Below are 24,284 nucleotides of genomic sequence, written 5' to 3' on the forward strand. Positions count from 1 at the left end.
AAAATTCACATGCCCAATAAAGACTATCATTATCACCATCAATAAAAGCTGATCACAGCATGACCTTTCACTCCTGTGAATCACAACAACCATATCCTACTTGAAATCTGAGGTTTAATTTCCATAAACAGTGTACATATCTTTTACAAACTCTTCCGCTCACAGAATGACAGATTGTTACTGCAGAATGGAAATCACTTTGTGTTGATCCAGTCCATGAAGCAGTGACACTTTTATGACAATCCATAGCATTATGCATTAGTTACACAGAAATGATGATAAACAAAAGGGTGATGCTTCTTTACATCCATAAAGATTTTTAGCATCTATGTGGCCAGATATGACCTAAAAATTTTGGCTACATTGGTTTTCTTCAAAGACAGGCAATGCAGGGAGGGGGACGGCTGGACACGCATGCGTTCCTGGTGATGTCAAATTGGTTTAGTCCCCGGAGTTGTAAATATATCTTAAACAGATCTTATAAACAAGATAAAAAGAAAAAAGTGAGCCAGTCTTCTCCAAGTCCCTCACGATAATTCTTTACCTGTTGAGAGAGAAAAGAAAAGAAGCAAAGAGATGTTTATGGAGGGCGAGTTTGCACCAAATAATATGCATTTAAAACTGAATAATTAAACATTGTATCATGTAACAAACATACATGTACTGTAGGCTTGCTTAACACAACGTATTTCAGTAATTATTTAAATCAATTACATTTGTGAGTTCCTCTAAAAGAAAATAGGAGATGAAATTCGTCATAAAAATGAACGTCACTTTCTTCCATCAAAACAGAAGGCTTCGTGATTAATATGATGTTTTTCAGCCTTTAGTCTGTGATGAATACATTGAACAAAAATCTCCTCAGAAAAAAAGTTTGTTCTTTAATGTTGATTATCTTCCATCAGCATCATTTATCTCCAAAATCTCATCATACATTTACTCCTAGCTTCCTAGAACCATGTTACCAACTTTGATGCACGCATGAATAAAATAAATAGTCCAGAATGTAAGTATATACACTTGACTTTTTATTAATAAATGTTATTTGCAAAACTGATATGAGCTCTGTACTACTGCACAAGTTTAACTGCGGAATGTAAGCTTGTTTAAATCAATGCTGTGTAAACTATGGAGAAAACGCAGTCTTTTACACATTTTCACTTACTTAGTTTCAAATCCTTTGCCTAAGGCCTGCAAATCATAAACAGAGCCCGAATACCTTCCCTAATGGTCCTTAGTAAGTAGAATGTATGGTCATGGTCAGTTCAGGTTTTGGCTCTACGTATTTGTGCTGCTGCAAGGTGCTGTGCTATCCACATTCAGCAGTGAGGACACACTTCAGAGTTCAGTTTACTCGCGTCATCTGCAGTCACGTACACTACCGGTCAAAAGTTTAGAGACACTTGACTGAAATGTTTGTCATGATCTTAAAAACCTTTTGATCTGAAGGTATATGATTAAATGTTTGAAATCGGTGTTGTAGACAAAAATATAATTGTGCCGACATATTCATTTCTTTCATTAGAAAACTTACATTTTATTTATTTTTTTAAATGTATTTTATTTCATTTTGTTTTTAAATGGATGACTCAGACCTAAATATTCCGAAAAGCAGCCATAAGAGTTCAGCGTAGGTGGGAAGTCCGTTAATACTGTTTAATAAGCATCTCAGGGGAATTCCTTAAGAAATTGACTGAGAAAATGCCAAGAATACATTTCTGGAAATTCTAGGCAAAAAGGGAATCTACTTTGAAGATACTAAAATATTAAATTATTTAGATTTATTTTTGATTTTTTTATCACAACATAATTCCCATAGTTCCATTTGTGTTAATAGAGTTTTGATGACTTATTATTCTAAAATGTGGAAAATAAAAATAAAGAATGAGTGTTTTGACAGGTAGTGTACATGCTCGACTTGTTTCACTGATGGAGGTGTTATGTTTAGGCTCAAGGGCAGTTCCCTTTTCATTTGCATAGTTTCCTCATTCCATTACTCTAATACAGGTTAATCTTTGTCTAATCTGCCAAATGTTCCTAAGCACAGACCTTTAAAAGACTACTGAAAAAATCTGACAACCACTGTTTGTGAAATTTCAGTGATTTGCATCTTGCCACAAAATGTCTAATGCAAATGCTACATGTAGAATCGACCTGACCAGAAAATATAACCAAACATGAAAAACGGATTTAAGCTTATATAATTTATACAATTAATTTTCTTAGAGCAGCGTATAAAAAGAACTGAGATTCCTTTCCAGACCCGAGGATAGTAACATGTTTATTTAAATGTAACTACAACTTGGAAGGTATGCCAGGGGAAGGAAAAAAACCCCCAAGCTTTTTCTTCTCTAAACACAAACGCTTACGCTTGGAGTTCACCAGACACTACTAAAACTTTGACTGGAACCAGGTTCTATGATCAGGTGAGACAAAAACTGCATTTTGCCAACAAACACCAACTGTTATGTCTCATGGAAGATCTGTGATGTGGGGCTGTTTCCCCTACAAATTCCCTGCAAACCTCGTTAAGATACATAGCGCCATGGACTCCTTGAAGTACCAGGAGGTTTTAATAGAAAATCTGGCTGCCTTTGCCAAGAAGCGACAACTTAGTGTGGTTTGGTTGGATCTTCCAGCAGGACAATGATCCAAACCCACACAAAAATGGTGTCACGACTGAATCAAACCTTCCCAGTCCCCTGGCCTAAACTCAAATGAAAACCTGTAGTATGAGCTGAAGAGTAGCGTACACAAGAGTCCACCCTAGAGACCCTAGAGGATGTAGAGAGATTCTGTATTGAGGAGGTTTTTTTCACAATTCACATTATGCACTATAAGAGACTCAGTGCTTTTATGTTGCCAAAGTGAGGTTGCACAAACTACTAAACACAGCCGAGGGTGCCAATAATTGTGAAAAAATTTTTTATAAGGTTTTTTATTTTATTCAAATAAATTTACCTCTATAACATACTTTCAGTGGGCAAGCCAGCTATTAACCCTTTTTAATAATTAATAATAATTTTTGCCAAGGATGCCAATCATTCTGTATCTGACTATATGCACTAATCCTACGGAAAAACCCACTTAATCAGAAATCAGTCTTACCGCTTCAAGTGTCATTGTTCTTCGTTACTTGCACTAGGGGGCCTGCTCCGGATTTGACTCCTTAACTGTTCGATGAGCTCAGGATTCTGCTGCTGCATTTGCTGTGCAAACTGCTGACCACTGTACAAATAAAAACAACCGTTTCACTAAATATAAAAACCCCATCTAACCATACATGAGGAATGTAGTGTGTTAGCTTAGAAAAGACTAAAAGTAGAAAAGTAAACTTTACGCTTGAATAAGGCCTGATATGTCGTTTGGAGGTCCTGCTGTTGGGGCTGCAGTGCCACCTGTAGGCCCATGAGCTCCAGACATCATTCCTGACACCCTGCAAGAACGTTACAGAAATCAAAACCACATTCACATGTAAGCGTATAATAATAACACCAATTGTACTTGAAATGTTGTAATCTATTCCAGCACAACTTCACGTAAATTCCTTAAGCATATCTGTGCTACTATACTGATGATTATGTGCGTGTGTCGGTCGGTGGCCCGGGCACCGTGCGTGTTAGTCAGTGGTCTGCTTAAAGATAAATTAACTGAATTAAAATTATACTCACAGTTGTTGTACTTGTGGGTTATTCATCAGATTGGAAGCCTGAAAAAAGAAAGAACCACATCAGCATTTTTATCAATCTGCCCCCTAGATATACACTATATGGCCAAAAGTTTGTAGACATCAGAGCAGGTGAGGGAAGCGGAGCGGTGTGACACTCGGCGCAATATTCGGCTCACGGCCCGAGCAAGGAGGTCCACTCACATACTCAAGTTCGCTCAAATCCCGATCCGACTTGACGTTTCTCTGTAGTATACTCGTTTCTGTTTGTAATACGTTGCTGGAATAAACGCCTCAATTACAGTAACAGAGACAATCATTATGATATTTGAGGGTGACATTCTGTTACAGGCTGTGCCTTTTATTCATTTATTTAATTATACAATTGCACAAAGTGCATTCTGGGTTGAGCGAGCGGCGATGAGAGGTCTGAGCAAGCGGAGTCTTAAGATCTTAAGAAAGGCTACTCCACTCGCATGTTCTGGTGGACACCTAACCGTCACACCCATGTGTGGTTCTTCCCCAAACAGTTGCCACAAAGTTTGAAGCACAAAATTGTACAGGATGTTGTTTTTTTTTTCTTTCCCTTGTGCACAAAGCGAGCTCCATGAAGACATGGAAGAACACAAGAGCCCTGACCTCAACCCCACTGAACACCTTTTTGGATGAACTGGAACACCGATTGCACCCCATGGCCAAATCCCCACAGTCATGCTCACGAAAAATCTGGAAAGCCTTCCTAAAAGATTGGAGGTTATTACAACAGCAAAGCAAGGACTAAATCTGGAACGAGATCTTTAAAGCACATTATGGGTGATTGGTCCGGTGTCCACAAACCTATGACCATATAGTGTAGTTCTCACTGAGGAAAAACACCCACCATGCTCATGAAGCCTGGATTACTGAGCAAACCAGCAAGGTCAACACCTCCCATCCCGCCTGTCTGCAAGATAGAAATGTTCAAGACAGTGAATTTAACAGTCCTTTTGCAATCAGTTCCTAGTAATTGACTGCAATCTGCAGTTATGAGAACTCACTGGGCTCGGAGTTTCTTTCATTTTTTGCTCGGCGAGTTTCAAATTTGATTTGTACGTTTCGTTCTCAGGGTCCAGTTCCAGGGCTTTCTTGTAGTAGCCCACAGCCTCGGTGTGTTTATTCAAACTTGAAAGCGCCAGCCTGTTTACAAGAAGAAAATGTAACGGATCTTCTCTTAGTCAAGATCACATCAAGCAAATCTTCAATTCAGATGACCGAGGAATGAACTACATCATACAATTAATAAACTATATAAATGCATGGGTGCAGGTGACTGAAGATTAAAGAGAATTTATCTATGTACGCAAAGGAATTTAACATTATTACACTGGCACTCCCCTAAACAAGGGGTGTTTGGAAAACAGCTCTTTGAACACGATGGGCACACTCCACATGCAGGAGGCAATCTTTTGCTAGTTACTCTTCACATTGATGCTTACACACTTTCTGCAAACTTTGTGGGTGTTGTTAAATGTAAATTTAGTAATTTATAGTTGATTGGCATTTATCAACATATGCACGTGAGTACGAAGAAAATTGGCGCTAACGAAACATTTGTAAATCTGGCAGGAATTTTTACAATGAAAAAATATTTACTCAAATTTACTAAAAGAATAAAAAAAACTTTCACATTTTGGTCACTTATCAATTAATTCCCTTTTTCCATCATAAAAATGAAGCAAGGTTGCGATACAGAACTGTCAGCAGGTTTAAATTTTCTGCGTTTTTTTTCCTTTCTTTTTCCAGAGACATCTGTGGGACATAAACTTTATTTTTTAAAGAAATTACTTGGAAAATATTACTGTGTATATGTTAATCGCTAGAATTGCCACAGATGATATGTCCGTGAGTAACCGTAAAACCATAACAACCTTATCTAAATTGATTTAATACACAATTACAAAAGTGTAGTGTAGTTTACTAGAGGCGTGATTTGCATATCCCTTAGAGTACTACAAAAGGCAAATATTGCAAAAATTACTCAAAATAAAAAGGTGTGTGCAATAACATATAGTTAATCATGTTTAGTCACTTCCAGTGACTTGTTGTCTTACCCCATTCGTCCATATGCTTTACTGTAGTTTGGATCAATTCCGATTGCACACTCACAATCTCGAACCGCTCCAGCGTAGTTACCGAGTTTGCTGTATGCAGCGGCTCTACGGACGTCGAAACAAGCACAGTTTATAGAACAGTCCCTCAAGGATTTTGCAATTTCAGAACACACAAATGAATACAAAATCTAGCCAAATCCACAATATTCAGTAGGGCCTGCAATTTTTACCGAAGAAGATTACTGAAGATTTTCTGAAAGGTCTCATTTACCAACAAACATCACTGTGAAAGTCTGTGCAAAATTTTTCTGCCAATTCAAGTAGTTTTCCCCCCAAAAAAGCACAAAAAACTCAGCAAGTTGCATAACAATTTTTTAAAAATAATTGTTTAAAAAGCCTCAGCAAACTCAAACATTTTTGGTCGCAATAATCACAAAAAAAAACCTGTGAAATTCTTTATGGAATAATAAACGGCATCTGTTCATATCCTGAACATAATTCAATTCGTGTCGATATTGGTTTGACGAAGCATGAGGCTTTACCTGTTGCAATAGTAAACTGCATTCTGTGGATTAATCTGAATGGCTTTTGAGTAGAATTCCACCGCTGCGCTGAAGTTTTCCACCTTCATTTGGTCATTACCTGTATAAAATAAATTTTTTCCATTATTATTCATAACCAGAATTGCACTAAAGTTCTTTACTGGTATTTGATAATTGCTTTTAACAAAGCACATGTTTATAAGTAATATTTTTTCTTAACTATTCTGTATTGCTTTAATGCAAAACTCAGTTCAGTGCACAGTAAAAAAAAAACAAAAAAAACAATAAAAAAAACAAAATTCAAACGTAACAATAGATGTTGTGTCCGTACCATCGCTTTTAAGTTGTTCTGCCTCTGCTAGCTGATCCTCCGTAGGGGGACTATAGGCTGAAGTGACTTTAACCTGAGGCGTATCTGCTACCTGCAAAATCACATACAAAACTCAAGCTATCGATTCACTTTAACAAAACTGGATTTCAAAAACCACATTGCAAAACGGCTCGGTGTACACTATACGGCCAAAGGTTTGTTGACACCTTCTCATCACACCCGTATGGGCTCGTAGAACATCCCGTTCCAGATTTAGTCCCCACTTTGCCGTTATAATAACCCCCACTCATCTGGGAAGGCTTTCCACTAGATTTTGGCACTGTGTGGATTTGTCCATTCAACCACAAGTGGTTGCATTAGCATGCAGGTGTGATCCTGGTCATGTGTCCACAGACTTTTAGCCATATCATGTATATTACCTTGACAGTTGCCGCTGCAAATAATTCAGGCAAGGTCTGAGAAACTGCTAAACTGTGGTCTTCGGTTGAGACACCAAACGCCGTCTCCAGACATTGGACAGCAACTGGAAAGCGGTTTCAAGAGCAATTACACATCAGCATTATAACCCGAATCTAAAAAAAAGAAAAGAAACTTGCGCCTCTTTCAGTATGTACCTTCTAAACTTTCTTGAGCATCTGATGACAAGCCTCCAGACGTTAACTGGTCATGGAGGAACTGGATAATGGAGTAAGCAAGACGCTTTGTATCTGTCATTGTTGGTTAGAGGTTTGGACCTCTCCAGGTATTTATTGGGATAACTGAAAGACAAATGAAGCACAGATGACACTCATTAGAACAAGCTTGAATTAAAACCATCAAAGCTGTGTTGTCCTGAGACACACAAGGCAGTACAGTGAATTATAATCCGGAGCGCAGTAGTGACCACACTGTTCCTGGAGATGTGATGAGTCGAATCATGGTCATCAACAAGCATGTTTGATCAGCACTTATCACTCCCTGCGGCTTTAATCAAAGATAATCTTTGATCAAAGCCTTACGGAGCTGAAAAGGGTGTTTTGTACAGATTTTTAAAAATAATAATAGTCTATACTCCACGCTGCTACAGACTTTAACTTTGTCAGGTACCTGTGAGCTACATTACCATGTCCTCATGTCAAAGTGTGAAAACACAGCTACCACCTAGCTAATCTATGGCCGGCTAGCTAACTAATTAACAAATGACAAGAAAAGGCCTGATTACGTTTAATACATTTGCACTGTTTGGGTGTGAGTAAGTGGATTATGCTGCTGCTGCTGTGAGCGGACACCTCGAGTGAAGAGGTCTTAGAACATTCTAGTAAACACGCCTAGTTTTAATACTGTGTGACTGTGTGGCTAGGTCTCTGCAACAGATAAAAGCTACAAATCGGACGATACTGCGCTTTATATCTTGACGTTCAGATAAATGCTGCCAGCGTTATGAATCTAGCAAACCTGCCACAGCAGCACCTCCTTGTCAGGCGCCTAGCATTGTTTGCTAACCGGCTAGCGACCTTTATATCGTGACGTTCCGTTGTTAGCCGCGAATAAAACAAAGACTATTAACACTTCTAGGGAAAAAAAACTCAAGACGTAAAAAGAAAGTTTAAATATAACATACAATATTTTGTTTTACGGTTTTACAACTAAATTACACGTTCCAACGGCTAACAGAGTTTTCTAACGCTTAGATCACACTACTTACTAACGTCCCACTTCACGCGCTCCTCTCCGCTGGTTCGCTGTGCTGCGCGAGCTCGAGCTGGCCCGGCCGCACGTAGCCCCGCCCCCTCTCCAGCGAAACGTCATCACGCTTGGCTAACAACAGACTGGTGTATTACTGCCACCTCCTGCTACGGAGTGTTCACCAAGATGTTTCCTGAAAACAGCAGCAATTATTGCTTCAAGTCCCCATGAAACCAAAAATGGACGTTTTGTTTGCTTTTCGTACGAATATGTATATGTATAAGCTAGTGTGCTCCTAAAAACAATGTGAAAATTCGCAAAACTCTGATGACGTCATTCTGATCTTCAGTTTATCGTCAGATTTTCTGTCTAATCATAATCTAATGCTCTCTAGAATCTGAAGTGTCCCGCCCCTAACATTAAAAAAGTTCATGGTACTAACTGTCAAGTATGGCCCAGGCCTGTCTGCGAGTAAGCTAAACGCTATTGGCCATTTTAAAAGGAGGAGGAGCCACTCTGTGTCCCACCCTGACTTCCTGTTTCAGTCGAAATTACGTCGACACATCGAATAAATGCTACGCATTTCAATGCACTTCACAGGGACTTTTAAATGTTTTTCGTCAAAATCCTGTCTCTATATGAATACAAGAATGTATCATGATCATCACACCCGTATACTGCTAAAATAACCTCCAGTCTTCTGGGAAGGCTTTCCCCTAGATTTTAGAAAATGGCCGGAGTGTATGGATTTGTGATCACTCAGCCACAAGAGTATTAGTGAAGTCAGGCTCTGATGTTGGGTGAAGAGGCCTGAAGTTTTATTCTTTATAAATGACACGTCAATGCAATACCATGAGGGCTCACGAGGGGGCGCTGGAGGTCACGTCTCCACCCTGGGTTGGATTGCTGGAATTATTATATCTTTTGTAATTCGTCTCATCAGACCATAACACATTTTTCCACATGATTTGGGGTGATTTATTTGGGCTTGGATGTTTTTTTTGTGTGAGAAAGGGCTTCTCGCTAGTCATCCTACCCCATAGCCCAGACATGTGAAGAATACGAGAGAGTGATCAGTACTTGTCAGATATTCCTGTAGCTCCTTTAATGTTGCTGTAGGTCTCTTGGCAGCCTCCCCATTTTCTCCACTTGTTGATAATGGCCTTTACAGGGTTCCAGGTGGATCTAATGTTTTGGAAATTTTTGTACCCCTCTCCTGATCGATTCCTTTCAACAGTGAAACCCGGTACAGGTGTTGTAACCCTTTATTTGGGGTTAATCAGGGAAAAAAATGATTACAGCTGTATGATAATTACTTTTGAACATGAGATTGAATTTGAATGTGATTGGTTCATACTGAACACAGCCACACCTCCTATTATAAAAGGGTGTGCACACTTACGCAACAAGTTTATTGTAACACCCCCCTTCTCCTAAAATGTTTCTGATTGTTTTTCCTCACATGAAGTTCAAGTTATCTATAAGGGAAGCAGCATACAGTCCCCATCAGGAGTATTGGCACAAGCCCAATTCTACTGTTTTTGCTATACATTCCAGTGATCAAAAATATTGGAACAATATACTGATAAGTGTTTCTTGCTACCCAGGTGTGCCCTGTTACATTGACTGTTTAAATAATTAATAGCTCTGAATATCTACACTTGATTTGAGCCAGACTTTTGCCTGTGAAGACTGCATTTGTTGTAAAAAATAAATAAATAAATAAATAATGATAATAATAATAATAATAATAAAAAGTATAAACCAACATGAACACCAGAGAGCTGTCTATGGGAGAAAAGCAAGCCATTTTGAAGCTGAGAAAAGAGGGAAAATCAATCAGAGCCTTTGCATAAGCATTGAACATAGCCAGCACAACAATTTGGAATGTCCTGAAAAAGAAAGAAACCACTGGTGTACTAACAACAGCAGTTGATGACAGAAACATTTAGTGTCACTAACCGACAATTAGTGACATCACCAACAACCTCCACAGGGCAGGGGTGAACGTATCACAATCCACCATTCGAAGAAAAAAAAATAGAGGCCATACCACAAGATGCAAACCACTCATCAGCAGTAAGAATCAGAAAGCCAGATTGGAATTCGCAAAGAAATACAGAGATGAGCCACAAAAGATTAACCTCTACCAAAATGATGGAAAGGCCAAAATGTGGAGAAAGAAAGGATCTGCTCATGATCCAAAACATAATGCACCTAATATAATTGGAAGAACCATCATCATGCAGCAACACAATGACCCAAAAAGCACAGCCAACCCAACAATGGACTTCATCGGGGGGAAAGTTTTAGACTTGCCAAGTCAATCACCAGATCTTAACCCAAATGAGCAGCATTTCACTTCCTGAAGGGAGAAACCTCCTGAAACATACAACAGCTGAAAGAAGCTGCAGTACATGCCTGGAAAAACAACACAAAAGAAGAATGCAGAAGTTTGGTGATGTCAATGGGTCACCAGCTTGATGCAACTAAGGGATATGTAGCCAGATGTTAAAGTTATTTACATTAGTTTACTTACTTTTGCTCACCTAAAAAATCGTCTGGATTGGCACCAAAGGTGCCATGTTGTAAGTTAGTTAACAGATCTAGATATAAATATGAGGAAATGAAAGCTGAATTTCAGATCTATCGTCTTATATTCATCTTTTGATCTCAAACCTAAATGTCTTAAGTGTTGAGCGAAAAAACAGAACTGTCCGTGCTGTTCCAGTATTTTCAGAGGGAGTGGAGTACATACTGACAAATAAACAGTAGGCCAACATTAACAATGCAAATATATATCACACACACTGATAGCCTATAAATTGACATCTGTGTTGCATTTACAATATTTGCTTCTACTCTTATTATAAGCCTTGTAAACGGCATTTCTTCATTTCCTATATGAGCACACTACGTAGAATATGAAATAATTGCTTCCTCAGGACACCCAGTGCACTGTGTGATTGACGTGGACTTGGTCCAATCAGAGGGCTGGATTAGAGAGTGGGCGTGGTTTGCCTCTGTATCGAACTTGAGCACGTTGACAGTGTAGCATCTCAGGGTCGTTTAGCTTGCAAACCGTGTGAATAATGGCACCCACAGGTGAGTAATCCAGGTGGTGTTTCATTTGTATGCCTGATTGAGAATTATAGAAATAGTTCACGTTGGTCGGTGATGTGTGAATCACCACGATAGCAGCTGCAGAAGAGTTCAGTGGAGCAGCCGGCGTGTCCGTGCAGTCATATCTATCACCTGCTACTGTGTTAGCCAGCTGCTAGTTAGCTTAGCAACAGAGCAGTACAATACTGGTGCTGTGGAAACCGATAACGGGGCTTTATTAGTCCGGTTTAACCACACTACCAGTAGTTTGTGAGAAACTCTCACTTTACAATATCTGGCAAAATATTTGGTAACATGTCAGTATCCAGTAAACACATTTCATAGCCAGTCTTCGTTATTTCTTTCTGCTGGTTGATATGTTAGCAGAGCGGCATGACACACGTCTCTCAGAGTGGGCTCTGTGCTTTTTATTCTTAATTTTGTTACACTAATGGATATCACAAACCTTCATTAATAAAGTTATTATATTTATTATTGCTATTTATTACTATTTTTTTAACGTCTTGAATTGAATACAAAGGTGAAAACCTCAGTAATGAGAAGGTCGGTTAAATCATGGCAGCTGTAGATAAGGTAAATAAATGTAGACTCCATGGAAAAGCTCCATGGCTCTCTGAAAACCAAAATGTATGTTACACACTGAAATAATGAGCTTAATATTTGAATAGCTTAAAAATCTGTGCTGAATTAAATTTATTAAAATAATATAGTTGTGCAATCTTTGGCCTTGAGATTTTCAGGCTGAATTCAGTATTATACTCATTATATTTTAGCAATATTTGACCATACGGTTTATTACTTTTAATATGTAATGTGCTGTGAAAGTGTTTGTTTCTGTGGGTATCTCGTGTAGATAAGTGGTTTTAGATCTTCAAACACAGTTAAAAAATAAATAAATAAATATATATATATATATATATATATATATATATATATATATATATATATATATATATATATATATATATATATGTGTTATTCTTTTGTTATTACAATGACATTTAATAGCTGAAAAAAAATTCAAACTAAAGGGCTATCACTAAGGTTATACCGTTAGCTTCTAAAAACAAAAGTGCACGAGCAGTCAGCATTAAAACCAAGAATTTCCCAGCATTATTAATCTACTCAGTTAATTTTTTAATGAATTGATTGTTGTGAAGTTGACCGTTCTGTTTACAGATTAATTTTTATGACAGATGTTTTTAATTTCATGTTTTTTTTTTTTACTTCTTACTGCTGGTTAAATTGAAATAAATAAATATAAACAATTTTGTGATTCAGGTGAAGTGGTATTTGGTGACGGCGACCGAGTCTGTGCGGAAAACCGTCTGCGCTGGGATCTTAAACCAGCTCAGATTCACCAGCTCACAGATGAGATCATTGCAAAGACCAAGAAAGTGTACGACGACGTCGGGGCTTTGGACCTCGCCAGTGTCAGTTATGAGAACACTCTGAAGGCCCTTGCTGATGTAGAGGTGGAGTACACGGGTAATCATTGAGGGTTTATTGCCTTTCCTATTGTCCTTGATGTATTTAACACCTGCTTCTGTACACCATTACACTCGTGTTAGCCGACATTAAAGACGTGCAAACGAACGTACGTTACAGTGCCTCCACCACACACTTACCATAACTAAACCTGCTCACGATTCGGTTCTTAATTAAGCATTCGACATTCTGTGAACATGAACCACATTCGAGATTGAAACTCCAGTTTGAAAGGAAATCAGTTCACACGACAAGCTTGATTTAAAACAAAGTTACATATCAGGTTTCTCAGTCACCATTGTAAATGGAAAAAGAAAAAAAGCTGATTCGGCAGGAGAGCTGTATGCAGCGGTAAACACCATTCAGCACTTTTTACATAAAGACTGGCTAACCGGCGCACACAGCAATGCAGAGGCGCAGCATGGTGTAAATCGTTGCATTTCAAACTAAATCACAGTATTTTCTAATAATGCCAAATTTCTAATTAAATACTTGTCTCCATTGTAGCAGTACAAGTGATAAACTAGAGGAAAGTGTTGTTATAAATAAACTTGTTAGGAAGGTTTAGCCTTAAGCCCTCAGCCTTCAGTAGGTTTTTCCAAGCAATAAAGAAATACTGTCTTATCTCATTTGTGGCTATTTATTTTTTTTTAGGTGTGCCATAGGTCAGCAAATAAGACACACCAAATCAAATAGTGTTGGGTTTTTTTGTGTGTGTGAGAGACTTTATCGGTACCAGTAAATCATAACGTCCATGATGTAATGGCTTCGGATTTCCTTTTTCAAGATGTAACATTGGATCCTTTGACGAGACATTAAACGCGTCACTGTGTGGGATGACCCACATGTCCGGTTCTTTTTTTTTCTTTTTTTTTCTTTTCAGTCCAGCGGAACATGTTGGATTTCCCTCAGCACGTGTCCCCGTGTAAGGACGTGCGCACAGCCAGCACCGACGCCGACAAGAAGCTGTCGGAGTTCGATGTAGAGATGAGCATGAGGGAGGACGTGTACCAGAGGATTGTTGCTCTTCAGGTTGGTTCTTTGAGTCTCCTGTGTTGTAATCCATGGATTTTACTTCACATGGATGTTTTTAGCTTCGGGGGAAAATCCAGTACAGTGGTTCTAATATCTTGGTTGAAGCAAGTTAATTTGAAATGGTTTTAATCACGTGATCTGATTGATCTTAAGCTGCAGTCGAGCACCAAAGTTTGTTTAGTCGTGCCAAACAAAGACAAAGCTGGGGTCAGAGCGCAGGGTCAGGCATGACCTAGAGCCTTAACCGCCAAGCCATCACTGCCCCGTGTGTGTGTGTGTGTGTCTCTGTCTCTGTCTCTGTCTCTGTGTGGGACTTGTATTTTATGTCCATTAATAAAATTAGGTCAATTCAATATTCCTCCCCTATTTGAAAACTATGGGGTGTGCAAACTTTTTGCCCTTAATTGTGAACAACATGACGATGGAAATTCATTTCACATGCACCTTCCATTTTCTCAGGAGAAACTACAGGATGAAAGTCTTACCCCCGAGGCTAAGAGATACATGGAGAGACTAATCACACTGGGAAAAAGAAATGGACTCCATCTTCCTAAGGAGACACAAGAGGTCTGATATTACGACATCAGTCATCCTCTAAATGCGTTTCTTACTACTTAAACGAGTCGTAAAAGAAAACCAGCGTAGCAAATGTATTGCCTAAAGGGATTGTATTTCCTGTAACAGGAGATCAAGAAGATCAAGAAGAAGCTGAGCACTCTGTCTATTGATTTCAGCAAGCATTTGAACGAGGATACCACTAATCTCTGTTTCACCCGGGAGGAGCTGGGTGCGTGTGGAGCTCCATAACAGTGAAAATGACTATTTAAAAAAAAATAAAAAATTTAAGTTCAGTTAATAACAAACTGCTACTATTGCAACATGCTTAACTATAGCAGGTACTGTCTTTTATCATAGGTGGCCTTCCTGAAGATTTCCTCAACTCCTTAGAGAAGGATGACACAGGAAAGCTGAAACTCACCCTCAAATACCCTCACTATTTCCCCACCATGAAGAAATGCTACGTCCCAGAGACACGCAGGAAATTGGAGGAAGCTTTCAATTCTCGGTGTAAAGAGGTGGGAATTCGGTTACTTTACTGCTCGTCAGTGGCCGTATTCACAAAGAATCTTAAGGCTACAAGTAACTCCTAACCAGCTGATTTAAGGGAAAGACATACAAATGATGGCTTATTAAAAGTGTTGCTACACAAAAATCAAAATGGTCACGTGAAAAGTTCGTTTCTTTAGGATGTTGTTTGCAAAGCCATAGATACACTTTGCTATAGTCTGCTACATAAGAGCTGTGTAAATTGATATATTAATACTTATTTACTTTTTTGTTTGTGTATTGGGATTTCATTTATGATTTTATTGCATGTAGTGTTTTTAAAAAATATATTACTCTGCCCCCACGCCACCATTACCTCCCAGGATTTTGTGATTTTTGCGATCCCAGAAAATAAGGCAAAATAAAGGAAACTCCGAAGTATTTGGAGGAGCTTGCAGTTTTTCAAAATTACCGCAGGTTTTCCACAGATTCGAGCCAAGACACATCATGTGACGTCATCGCAACATGCGTTCAGCCATACAAAACAGTTTCCCGCAATTGCAATTTTGTCAAATCCGGTAGTTCTGCACGAAACAAAAGCACAGAAGACTCAAATTGCTTAGCAAGTTAAAAAAAAAAAAAAAAAAGCCGCAACAAAGTCAAGCATTTTTGGCTGCAACAATCACCAAAAAACTGTGCGCAATCCTGTAAGGACTTCCCCACTCTTTGGACAATAAGAACTTTGTTAGCAATATATAAAGTTATAAGTGATGTATCATTTTTATGGATTATTAAAGCAACTCCTAAAAGAGAGGGAGGGAAAAAAAGAGAAGGAAAGAAAAGGAGAAAAAACAAAAGAAGAAAATTGTCAGTGTATGTGTGTACATCGACAAAACAAAACAAAATGTTGACAGCAAAACGGAAAAACGTTCATGAAACATGCCATCATCCAGAGTAATGGAGCTGACCTTAACCTTCCTGTTTTTTTAAGAATTCTACATTATAAGTTTTTATGGCAAAACCAAATCTTAAGAGAACCACTGAAGGTTCTCTTAGGCTTTCTGTGAATACAACCCCAGAGTTCTGTTAACGCTTTTAACACGAGTCTTGTCTTGGATTTAAAATACATTAGAGATCGACCGATATTGTGTGTGGTTTTTTAATTTTATTTATTTATTTATCTATTTATTTATTTATTTATTTATTTATTTTTTGTATAATCAATACCAATTATTTGCATGTTTGTGTCCGATAACCGATATGCAGAACTGATATTTATTTATTGTTTTACTTCTTTTTTTGACCCAGTGATAACACCACTGAACTGAACAAACTGTTTTATTTATAACATTTTTTGTCAGTTTCACTTCCCCCTTGCATACAACAAAAAACCATTCTTATTTACACACCAATAAATAGAGGGCTCTGAAGAGTGCAAAAAATGCACTGTTATTAAAGTGTTTTTATTTTAAATAAAAGCTTCTATGAGGTAAAGAAACTGGTAAAACAAATAAATCACATAAAAATGATTCTAACAAATCTATAAATAAATAACCAGATGCAGTGCTGCAATGGTGTTCATGCACGAATTTCTCAAAACACCCACAAGATGGCGCCAGTTATCTGCGTATCCGATATTACAAAACCGATATCCAACTATGGAAAAATGCTTAAATATCGTGGAAAATATCTGTAAAACAATTATCAATCGATCTCCACATTAAAGCTTATTCGTGTGTTTTTAATTGATATATGCTGATAGACAGATCACCAATGGTTTTACATAAACAACAACAAACAATCTGTCTTTAATATGCACTTTGTTTGTTCACAGGAGAACTCTGCCATCCTGAAAGAGCTGGTGGAGTTACGCTCTCAGAAAAGCGCTCTGCTGGGTTTTAGCACTCATGCCGACTTTGTGCTGGAAATGAACATGTCCAAATCTTCCAAAAAGGTTGCTACATTTCTCGGTAGGGATGCACAATCCGTCATACTTGAAACCATGATTGCATTTCGGGCTTCCTCGGTTAATTAAACTTAATCAGCTGCAATATTAGTGAAACTAGATAAAGTTAGCTAACTTGCCAACATTGCTAAAAGTAGCAAAGCTATTAGTATTTCAGTAACAAGTTAGACATTTTGCTACTTTTCAGTCAAGTAGCATGCACATGAATTCAACCATAGCATCCGAGCCAAAGCACCTCATTTACATACACCACAATGTCGGATGTCCGTCCACCCCTTTTTTTAAAAAAATTCTTTAGCTGTTTAGCCTTCTACTAACTTACAGTTTAGCTTATAAGTATCTGGCATTAGATTTAACTTTTTATTGACTCTCCCACATTACAGCTATTTCGATGCATATTGTGATAGCAATAATGTATTCACCATCCAGATTTTTGACAATTTAATATTTAAAAGATTTACTCAGTCGACCAATGGACAGTACCTAAACGTATCATTTACAACATAAAATGTTGATTTAAAATTAGAAACTTACCCTGCAAAACCTATTTAATTAATGTGATTTTAATATTAAGGCAAAAAATGTAATGATTTAGTTCAGATTTAAGCAAATTAAGAAGGTTTTTAATTTGAGGAATGTTCATACCTATTTGTATCTTGGTAATCACGTTTTCTTGTTTTACCACTAAATGGAGAACATTTATGATTAAGCGCATAAATTCGGAATTCACTTCATATCTATTTATGTGCCTGTTTGTGTTCCTCTAATTCTAAATGCTTGAATGAATTTTGAAGACTCAACTCTCTCCAAACTCTTTTCATCAGAGGAGCTGGGCCGTAAGCTGAAGCCACTGGGCGAGGAGGAGCGGGCAGTCATCAAAACGCTGAAGGAGAAGGAGTGTGAGAAGAGGAAGTTGCCCATCAGTAATGAGGTTCATGCCTGGGACATGCGCTACTACATGACCCAGGTGGAGGAGACTCAGTATGCCGTGGACCAGAACCAGCTGAAGGAGTATTTCCCCATGCAGGTGGTGACCCAAGGGCTTCTCGACATCTACCAGGATCTGCTGAACCTCTCCTTCCAGCAGGTGGAGGGTGCCCCCGTGTGGCATGATGATGTCACCCTGTACTGCGTTAAGGACCGTACGTCTGGTCAGGTGGTGGGCCAGTTCTACCTGGACCTTTTCCCCAGGTATGATTTTACAATTGCTTTATGGGAACGTCTGAGATAAGTGCATGGATATGGATATACAGTATGTTTCTCATGCTTGTTTATCTTATCTATTTTTTTTATTGTATAGCAGGGGTCTTCAGACTTATCTAGAATGGGCCGGGGAGGCTCCAGGCTTTCGTTCCAACCGAGCAGGAGCCATATCTGCTTTCACTTGTTTAATCGGTTCACCTTAGTCTCCAATCAGCTATCAAGTGTGCCTCCAGTTTGGCTGTAATGAAAGCTTGCAGCCACGCCGGCCCTTTATAAGATTGAAGACCCCTGTTGTACAGTATATGCATTTGGCCTTATACATACCATGTATAAACTTCAGTCACAAATTTCACTTCACAAATAGCTAATAAATGCACGGACTAAATGATAAATGTGTGGTGGTCTGGGAAAAACCTTTACTTGGTGAAATTTTGACATTTATTTTTTTACTATATATTGTTCTGAAAACGATATGCTTTCCCAAACTGAAACGTGCCCATTCAGTCTCCACTGCAGCACAAGTGGACATCTTGACAGCCGGTAACTGATTAGACCGGTGTTTGTTTGTTTTTTCTTCTTTTGGCCTGTTTCACTATGGCACGTAGCCAACCAACTACTTGTTCAAAGTGTGGCATTCACTGTGTGAGGAAATCACTTAGCGAGCAAAGTTTTAGACATCTCTAGGCGTCTTATCTGCACCTGGCTCCTTACCCAGCATGATCTCTGCAGGAATATGGAAAAGTAAACAAAATAATTAATATTTCATAAGTCATATTTAAGATTTCTTAAAGTTGACGTGTCAGTGTATAGGCAGAAAACCCCTATTTTGCCGCCCTAATAAAAATTAAAAGTTTTACCTGTTTATCAGAATTCAGTTCACAGTGATAAAAGGATTTTCGCAATCTGCCAATTCTTCTTTTCATGCCAGAATTTTTGCTTTTGAATAATGTCCTTTTTAATGTGCTTGTTGTATTATAACAGTCATTATTGGCTAAAAGATTGTAGTCTGTAACATCAGCATGCGACTGTATAACACTGATTCTAACACCACTTAATTACCGTCACTGTTTATTCTATTATTCAGAGTGATAATTGATTCATGGCAGCTTAATTGAAATTAATAGCCAATTGTTCCTTCCTTCCTCCCTCAGAGAGGGGAAGTACGGTCATGCCGCCTGCTTTGGCTTGCAGCCTGGTTGTCTGCTGCCTGATGGCACTAGACAGATGGCCGTGGCAGCCATGGTGGCCAACTTCAGCAAACCGACAGCTGATGCTCCCTCCCTGCTGCAGCACGATGAGGTTGAGACCTACTTCCACGAGTTTGGCCACGTCATGCACCAGCTTTGTGCACAGGTGTTAATTCGAGCTTAATCTCTCCTTTTTGTTGTTATTATTCGCTCATTAACATTTCGTTCTGGAAAAAAAAAAATCCTGAAAGTTCTGCTGGTGTGCGTTTCCAGTCAGAGTTTGCCATGTTCAGCGGAACTCATGTGGAAAGGGACTTTGTGGAGGCTCCTTCTCAGATGCTGGAGAACTGGGTGTGGGAAAAGGAGCCGTTACAGCGAATGTCCAAGCATTACAAGACTGACAGTCCAATCCCAGAGGAACTTCTGGATAAACTGATCAAGTCCAGGCTCGCTAATGCCGGTAATAGCATCCTCTCCTAAGCATAGCCTGACCTAAACCGAGCTTGTGCATGCTTTTGGGCTAGTTTTATATTTACTGACACTGCAACATTTACAACCCATCCGTATGCAGTGTTTTGTTGGCAAACAATCTCACGTTCTCTATATCTCTTCAGGTCTGTTCAACCTGAGGCAGATAGTGCTCGCTAAAGTGGATCAAGCCCTTCACACAAAAACGGGAGTGGATCCAGCAGAGGAGTATGCCAAGCTGTGTCAGGAAATCCTGGGAATTCCAGCCACACCAGGTGAAACCCAACACTACATGCCTCTGTGAAGAAAAGTTCTTTTTTGTCTTTCAGCTTAATTTGATGACAATGAGCCACCAGTTTAAGACACAAACTATTTCTCTTCAGGTACAAACATGCCAGCCACATTTGGCCACCTAGCAGGTGGATATGATGCTCAGTATTATGGTTATCTCTGGAGCGAGGTCTTCTCCATGGACATGTTCTATGCCCGCTTCAAGCAGGAGGGTATCATGAACCCTAAGGTCAGTGAAACGTCCTGTATTTGCAACCTTGAACTGACTTGTTTAAGTAAGTAAATATCTAGAGGTATGAATAATGACACATTTGCTATGGCTTTCAGGTGGGTCTGGACTATAGGATTTGTATTCTGAAGCCTGGAGGGTCAGAGGATGCAGCTGACATGCTGAAGAAGTTCTTGGGAAGAGAGCCCAAGCAAGACGCATTCCTCTTGAGTAAAGGATTGTCGGTGGAGCTGGAGTCAGGCACGCCTTGTGCTTGTTGACAAGTTACTATTACAATAGTGTTACCGGTGCTCTGGTAAACGTTAATACACACAGGCATTTCAAGACTGATTTCTGACAAATCAACATCCTGAAATTTCTATTTAATCATCACAGGCTATCCTGAGCACCATTATTGCTTTTTGGATCTAAACCTGTTTATTCTTTTTTATTTTGCACTCTGGTGCAAAAGAAGTAAAGAAACCGTTACCCAAACAGATCTAACAACCTCAGGTCACACGCTCCTTCATAATGAAAGACTCACATCTGCAAATCTGTTTAATGAATTTTACTTTCTATAATAAAAAATGAACACCAGTCAACAGTGTTCTCATGAATGTTATTAGCTAGGGCTGGGAATTTAGGCCCACTGGGATTCAATGCAATTTCGGTCCAGAGTGCTATGATGTAATTATAAAACAAATCACAATGCATTACTATTCTATAAATGATGGCTTGTTGTTTTTTTGTTCGTTGTTTTAATTTTAAAGTATAAAACACAATTAGGTATTTTTGCGCCACTATGTGTAACACTGAGCAAAAGCCTGAGTTTTCAACAACAGTGTAGGAATGCAAATGATAATTACCTGGTAATTCCCTTTGCCCTTTCTGAATTATAGGGAAGCTTTACCACATGCTTGAGAGTTCTCTGTTGAGCAGGAACAACAGTAGACTTTTTTCTCCAACTCCCAACGGAAACCTGCGTTGTGTTGTATTCCTGAAATACTTTATCTTGGCATGACGGCACCTGCATGACATGCCTGTTTCTAGTTCTATTTGCCCTTTTAATGAATAAAATCCACAACGTGTCCACACAGTTGTGTTTTCAGCAGAGGATACAGGTCTGAGTTTGTCCATCTTTAAATCTGCTAGTTTCTAACGTACAAATAGTGCACTTGCTAGCTTACACCTTAACATTTCACCACCCAATAGGTGTGATGTGAAGAAAAATTACATTTTCAAATGATTTTTATGCCTCTCCCTGTAAACTGTGGAGCATTATGTATGATTTTGGGTCATCTGTCACTCCATCCGCCTTTGCGTCCATCTAAGATTCTCATTTGCATGATGTTTCAAGAGCGAGTGGTTGAATACTTGCAGGATTTACATGTAACAAGCAGATGAACTGATTAGATTTTGGAATTGGTCCAAACAGGGTGAAAATAACAGCCCTGAAATAGGCTGTGAAATGTCTGAAAGAGTTCCTTCAATAGCTTCCTTCATGTTTGAAGTATATTTTAAGGATATTTGATGCATTACAGCTAGTAACAATTAGCAATTGGTATGAAGTTCTACAGTTGCAATCAAAATTATTCAACCCCCATTGCAAATCAGGTTTGTCCAAATTTACAGACTTTCATCTGTTTGTAATGAACAAATAAAACAAAAGCAATTGAAATAGTTCAACACAACGAATGCTTCAAGTGGTTTCCCCAAATTCAACTGAAAATGCAACTTATAATGATTTTCTCCAGTTTCAAAGTTATTCAACCCCCTGAATAGAATCCCTCACAACAGCACAAATATGCAAAACAGGTGTTGTCTCAAGCGCACCTGATGCAACTAATCATGGGTTTCATTAGTTGCAGGTGTGCTTGAGCTGGAACACATGAAATACCTGAACTGGCAGAAAGGGTCAGAAAAAGGAAGCTATCAACGGCCGCAAGCAGATTTCTGAGAAGTCAGGTTGTGAAAAACCCTCGAGTGACTGCAAAAGACCTGCAGCAAGACTTGGTGGCAACAGGCACTGAGGTTTCAGTGAGCACAGTAAGGCGCGTACTAAACGCAGAAGGTTTACATGCCAGAACTCCAAGACGTTCTCCACTACTGACCCAAAAGCACAAGAAAAGTCTGCTCAGAATCATCTAAATAAGCCACAGTTTTTTGGGATTCTATTCTGTGGAGCAATGAAACAAAAAAAAAAGTTTTGGAACTTTTTGGGCACGATGGATCAGTGGTATGTCTGGAGGAAGACAAATGAAGAAAGAACACTCTGTCCACAGTCCAGCATGGTGGAGGCTCGGTGATGCTCTGGGGCTGCTTTGCATCCTCTGGCACTGGAAACCTGCAGCGTGTGGAAAGCAAGATGGATTCATTGAAGTATCAGGAAATCCTAGGAGAAAATGTCATGCAGTCTGTGAGGAAGCTGAAGCTTTGGCATCATTGAACCTTCCAACAGAACAATGATCCCAAGCATACCTCAAATTCCACCAAGGCTTGGCTGCAGAAGTCCTGGCAGAATCTACAGGGCCATCACAGTCACCTGACTTGAACCCCATACAAAATCTCTGGTGGGATTTGAAGAAGGTGGTTGCAGCACGGAAACCCAAGAATATTACTGAATTGGAGGCCATTACTTATGAGGAATGGGCTAAGATTCCTCAGGAGCGCTGCCTGAAGCTTTTGTCTGGCTATGCATCTCACATGCAGCAGGTCATAACAGCAAAAGGGTGCTCCACTAAGTACTGAAGATGCTTGCCATGAAGGGGTTGGATAATTCTGAAACTGGAGAAATCATTATAAGTTGCATTTTCAGTTGAATTTTGGGAAACCACTTCATTCATTGTGTTGAACTATTTCAACTATTTTTGTTTGATTTGTTCATTTGAAACAGCTGAAAGTCTGTAAATTTTGAAATTAAACCTGATTTGCAATGGGGGTTGAATAATTTTGATTGAAACTGTATTTGTCAATTATGACTTGCTTCACCTTATATTAGAACTGCTTTATTTCTTTAAAAAAATAATTGAGATACATGCATTGATCTGGAATCATTTAAAGAGAGGATGCCTCAAAGAAGACCTTATAATTGTATAAGTTTACGTTTTACTGAGCTGTTGCTGAAATTAGAAATTGGCTGGTCTTTGTCACTTTTTAGATTAGTTTAACGATCAGTGTTATTGTCATTGAGCAGAGTACAAATACAAAGCCAGCAAAATCCAGTCAGCATCTAACCAGTCGTGCAAAAACTGCAAGTCACATTAGATGTAAAGTGCAAAAAGACAACGAGGTTAAGTGACAATAAAGTGGCCAAAGAAATAAGTACTAAAAATTAGATGGTGCAAATTATAAATAGCATGTTAGTTGTTATAAATTTGTGAAGCAAATTTCATGCTCGTTTTTCAACTTGCTACACAACGACCTCAAAAACAAATTAAAGTCTCTTGATGGTGTCTCTCAGGACTACAACCTTCTGAGGATGTTTGAATGACTGGGAAACAAACATTGCACATGGCACATGCTCACAGATAATTGATGCAGGGGGTGTGCTGGTGCATGATGGAGCAGATGGGTGCTTCCTTGATATTTTTTCTTTTGCTGTTACAGTAATACAATGGATTAAATGATGGTCAATTGGAAGGAAACCAACCACCAGTGAGTTTCTCAGGAGCTTCAGTGAAAATCCTTGAATAGACCTTACTAAAAAATTCTCTGCTTTAAAATGTGCGTAATGTTATAAGGCTTTTAGGAGACTGGGATGAATGTTACACAGATATGAAAGAAAACGGCTGACCGAAGCAGTGTACACTTTGAGCAATGCTATTTATGCCCTCACACTTAATAGTACCTTAGCACCAAATCATTTTAAGGTGTTTGCATGCTACAGTTGCATAGTACACTTTGTGCTAAATTGGTGTTTAGCAAATCTAACCTACAGCAGGTAATTAAGTAGAACAGCAGCTGCTACCTCTCC

General features: G+C 38.9%; 2 protein-coding genes across 3 annotated transcripts; one reads left to right on the forward strand and one right to left on the reverse strand.

Moving 5' to 3' along the window:
- Positions 1–94: 94 nt before the first annotated feature.
- sgta (small glutamine rich tetratricopeptide repeat co-chaperone alpha) lies at positions 95–8,336 on the reverse strand. 2 transcript variants are annotated; one of them, XM_017478826.1, is made up of 12 exons: positions 8,065–8,323; positions 7,245–7,388; positions 7,050–7,153; positions 6,631–6,721; positions 6,300–6,399; positions 5,758–5,862; positions 4,705–4,843; positions 4,548–4,610; positions 3,672–3,709; positions 3,341–3,436; positions 3,109–3,228; positions 95–544 (listed from the first exon to the last, which is right to left on the reverse strand). In XM_017478826.1, exons 2-11 carry the CDS (start codon positions 7,342–7,344, stop codon positions 3,120–3,122), a joined length of 945 nt encoding a protein of 314 aa, XP_017334315.1. In that variant the 5' UTR covers positions 7,345–7,388; positions 8,065–8,323; the 3' UTR covers positions 95–544; positions 3,109–3,119.
- Positions 8,337–11,268: 2,932 nt separating this feature from the next.
- On the forward strand, positions 11,269–21,427 carry thop1 (thimet oligopeptidase 1). The gene is made up of 13 exons (XM_017478774.3): positions 11,269–11,400; positions 12,700–12,906; positions 13,790–13,938; positions 14,401–14,508; positions 14,626–14,728; positions 14,857–15,017; positions 16,823–16,958; positions 17,779–18,145; positions 19,309–19,510; positions 19,618–19,804; positions 19,959–20,087; positions 20,196–20,332; positions 20,431–21,427. The coding sequence occupies exons 1-13, from the start codon at positions 11,388–11,390 to the stop codon at positions 20,590–20,592; spliced, it is 2,061 nt and encodes a 686-aa protein (XP_017334263.2). The 5' UTR covers positions 11,269–11,387; the 3' UTR covers positions 20,593–21,427.
- Positions 21,428–24,284: the final 2,857 nt, after the last annotated feature.

The sequence above is a fragment of the Ictalurus punctatus genome, chromosome 10 (assembly GCF_001660625.3).
Source record: "Ictalurus punctatus breed USDA103 chromosome 10, Coco_2.0, whole genome shotgun sequence".
Taxonomy (NCBI): domain Eukaryota; kingdom Metazoa; phylum Chordata; class Actinopteri; order Siluriformes; family Ictaluridae; genus Ictalurus; species Ictalurus punctatus.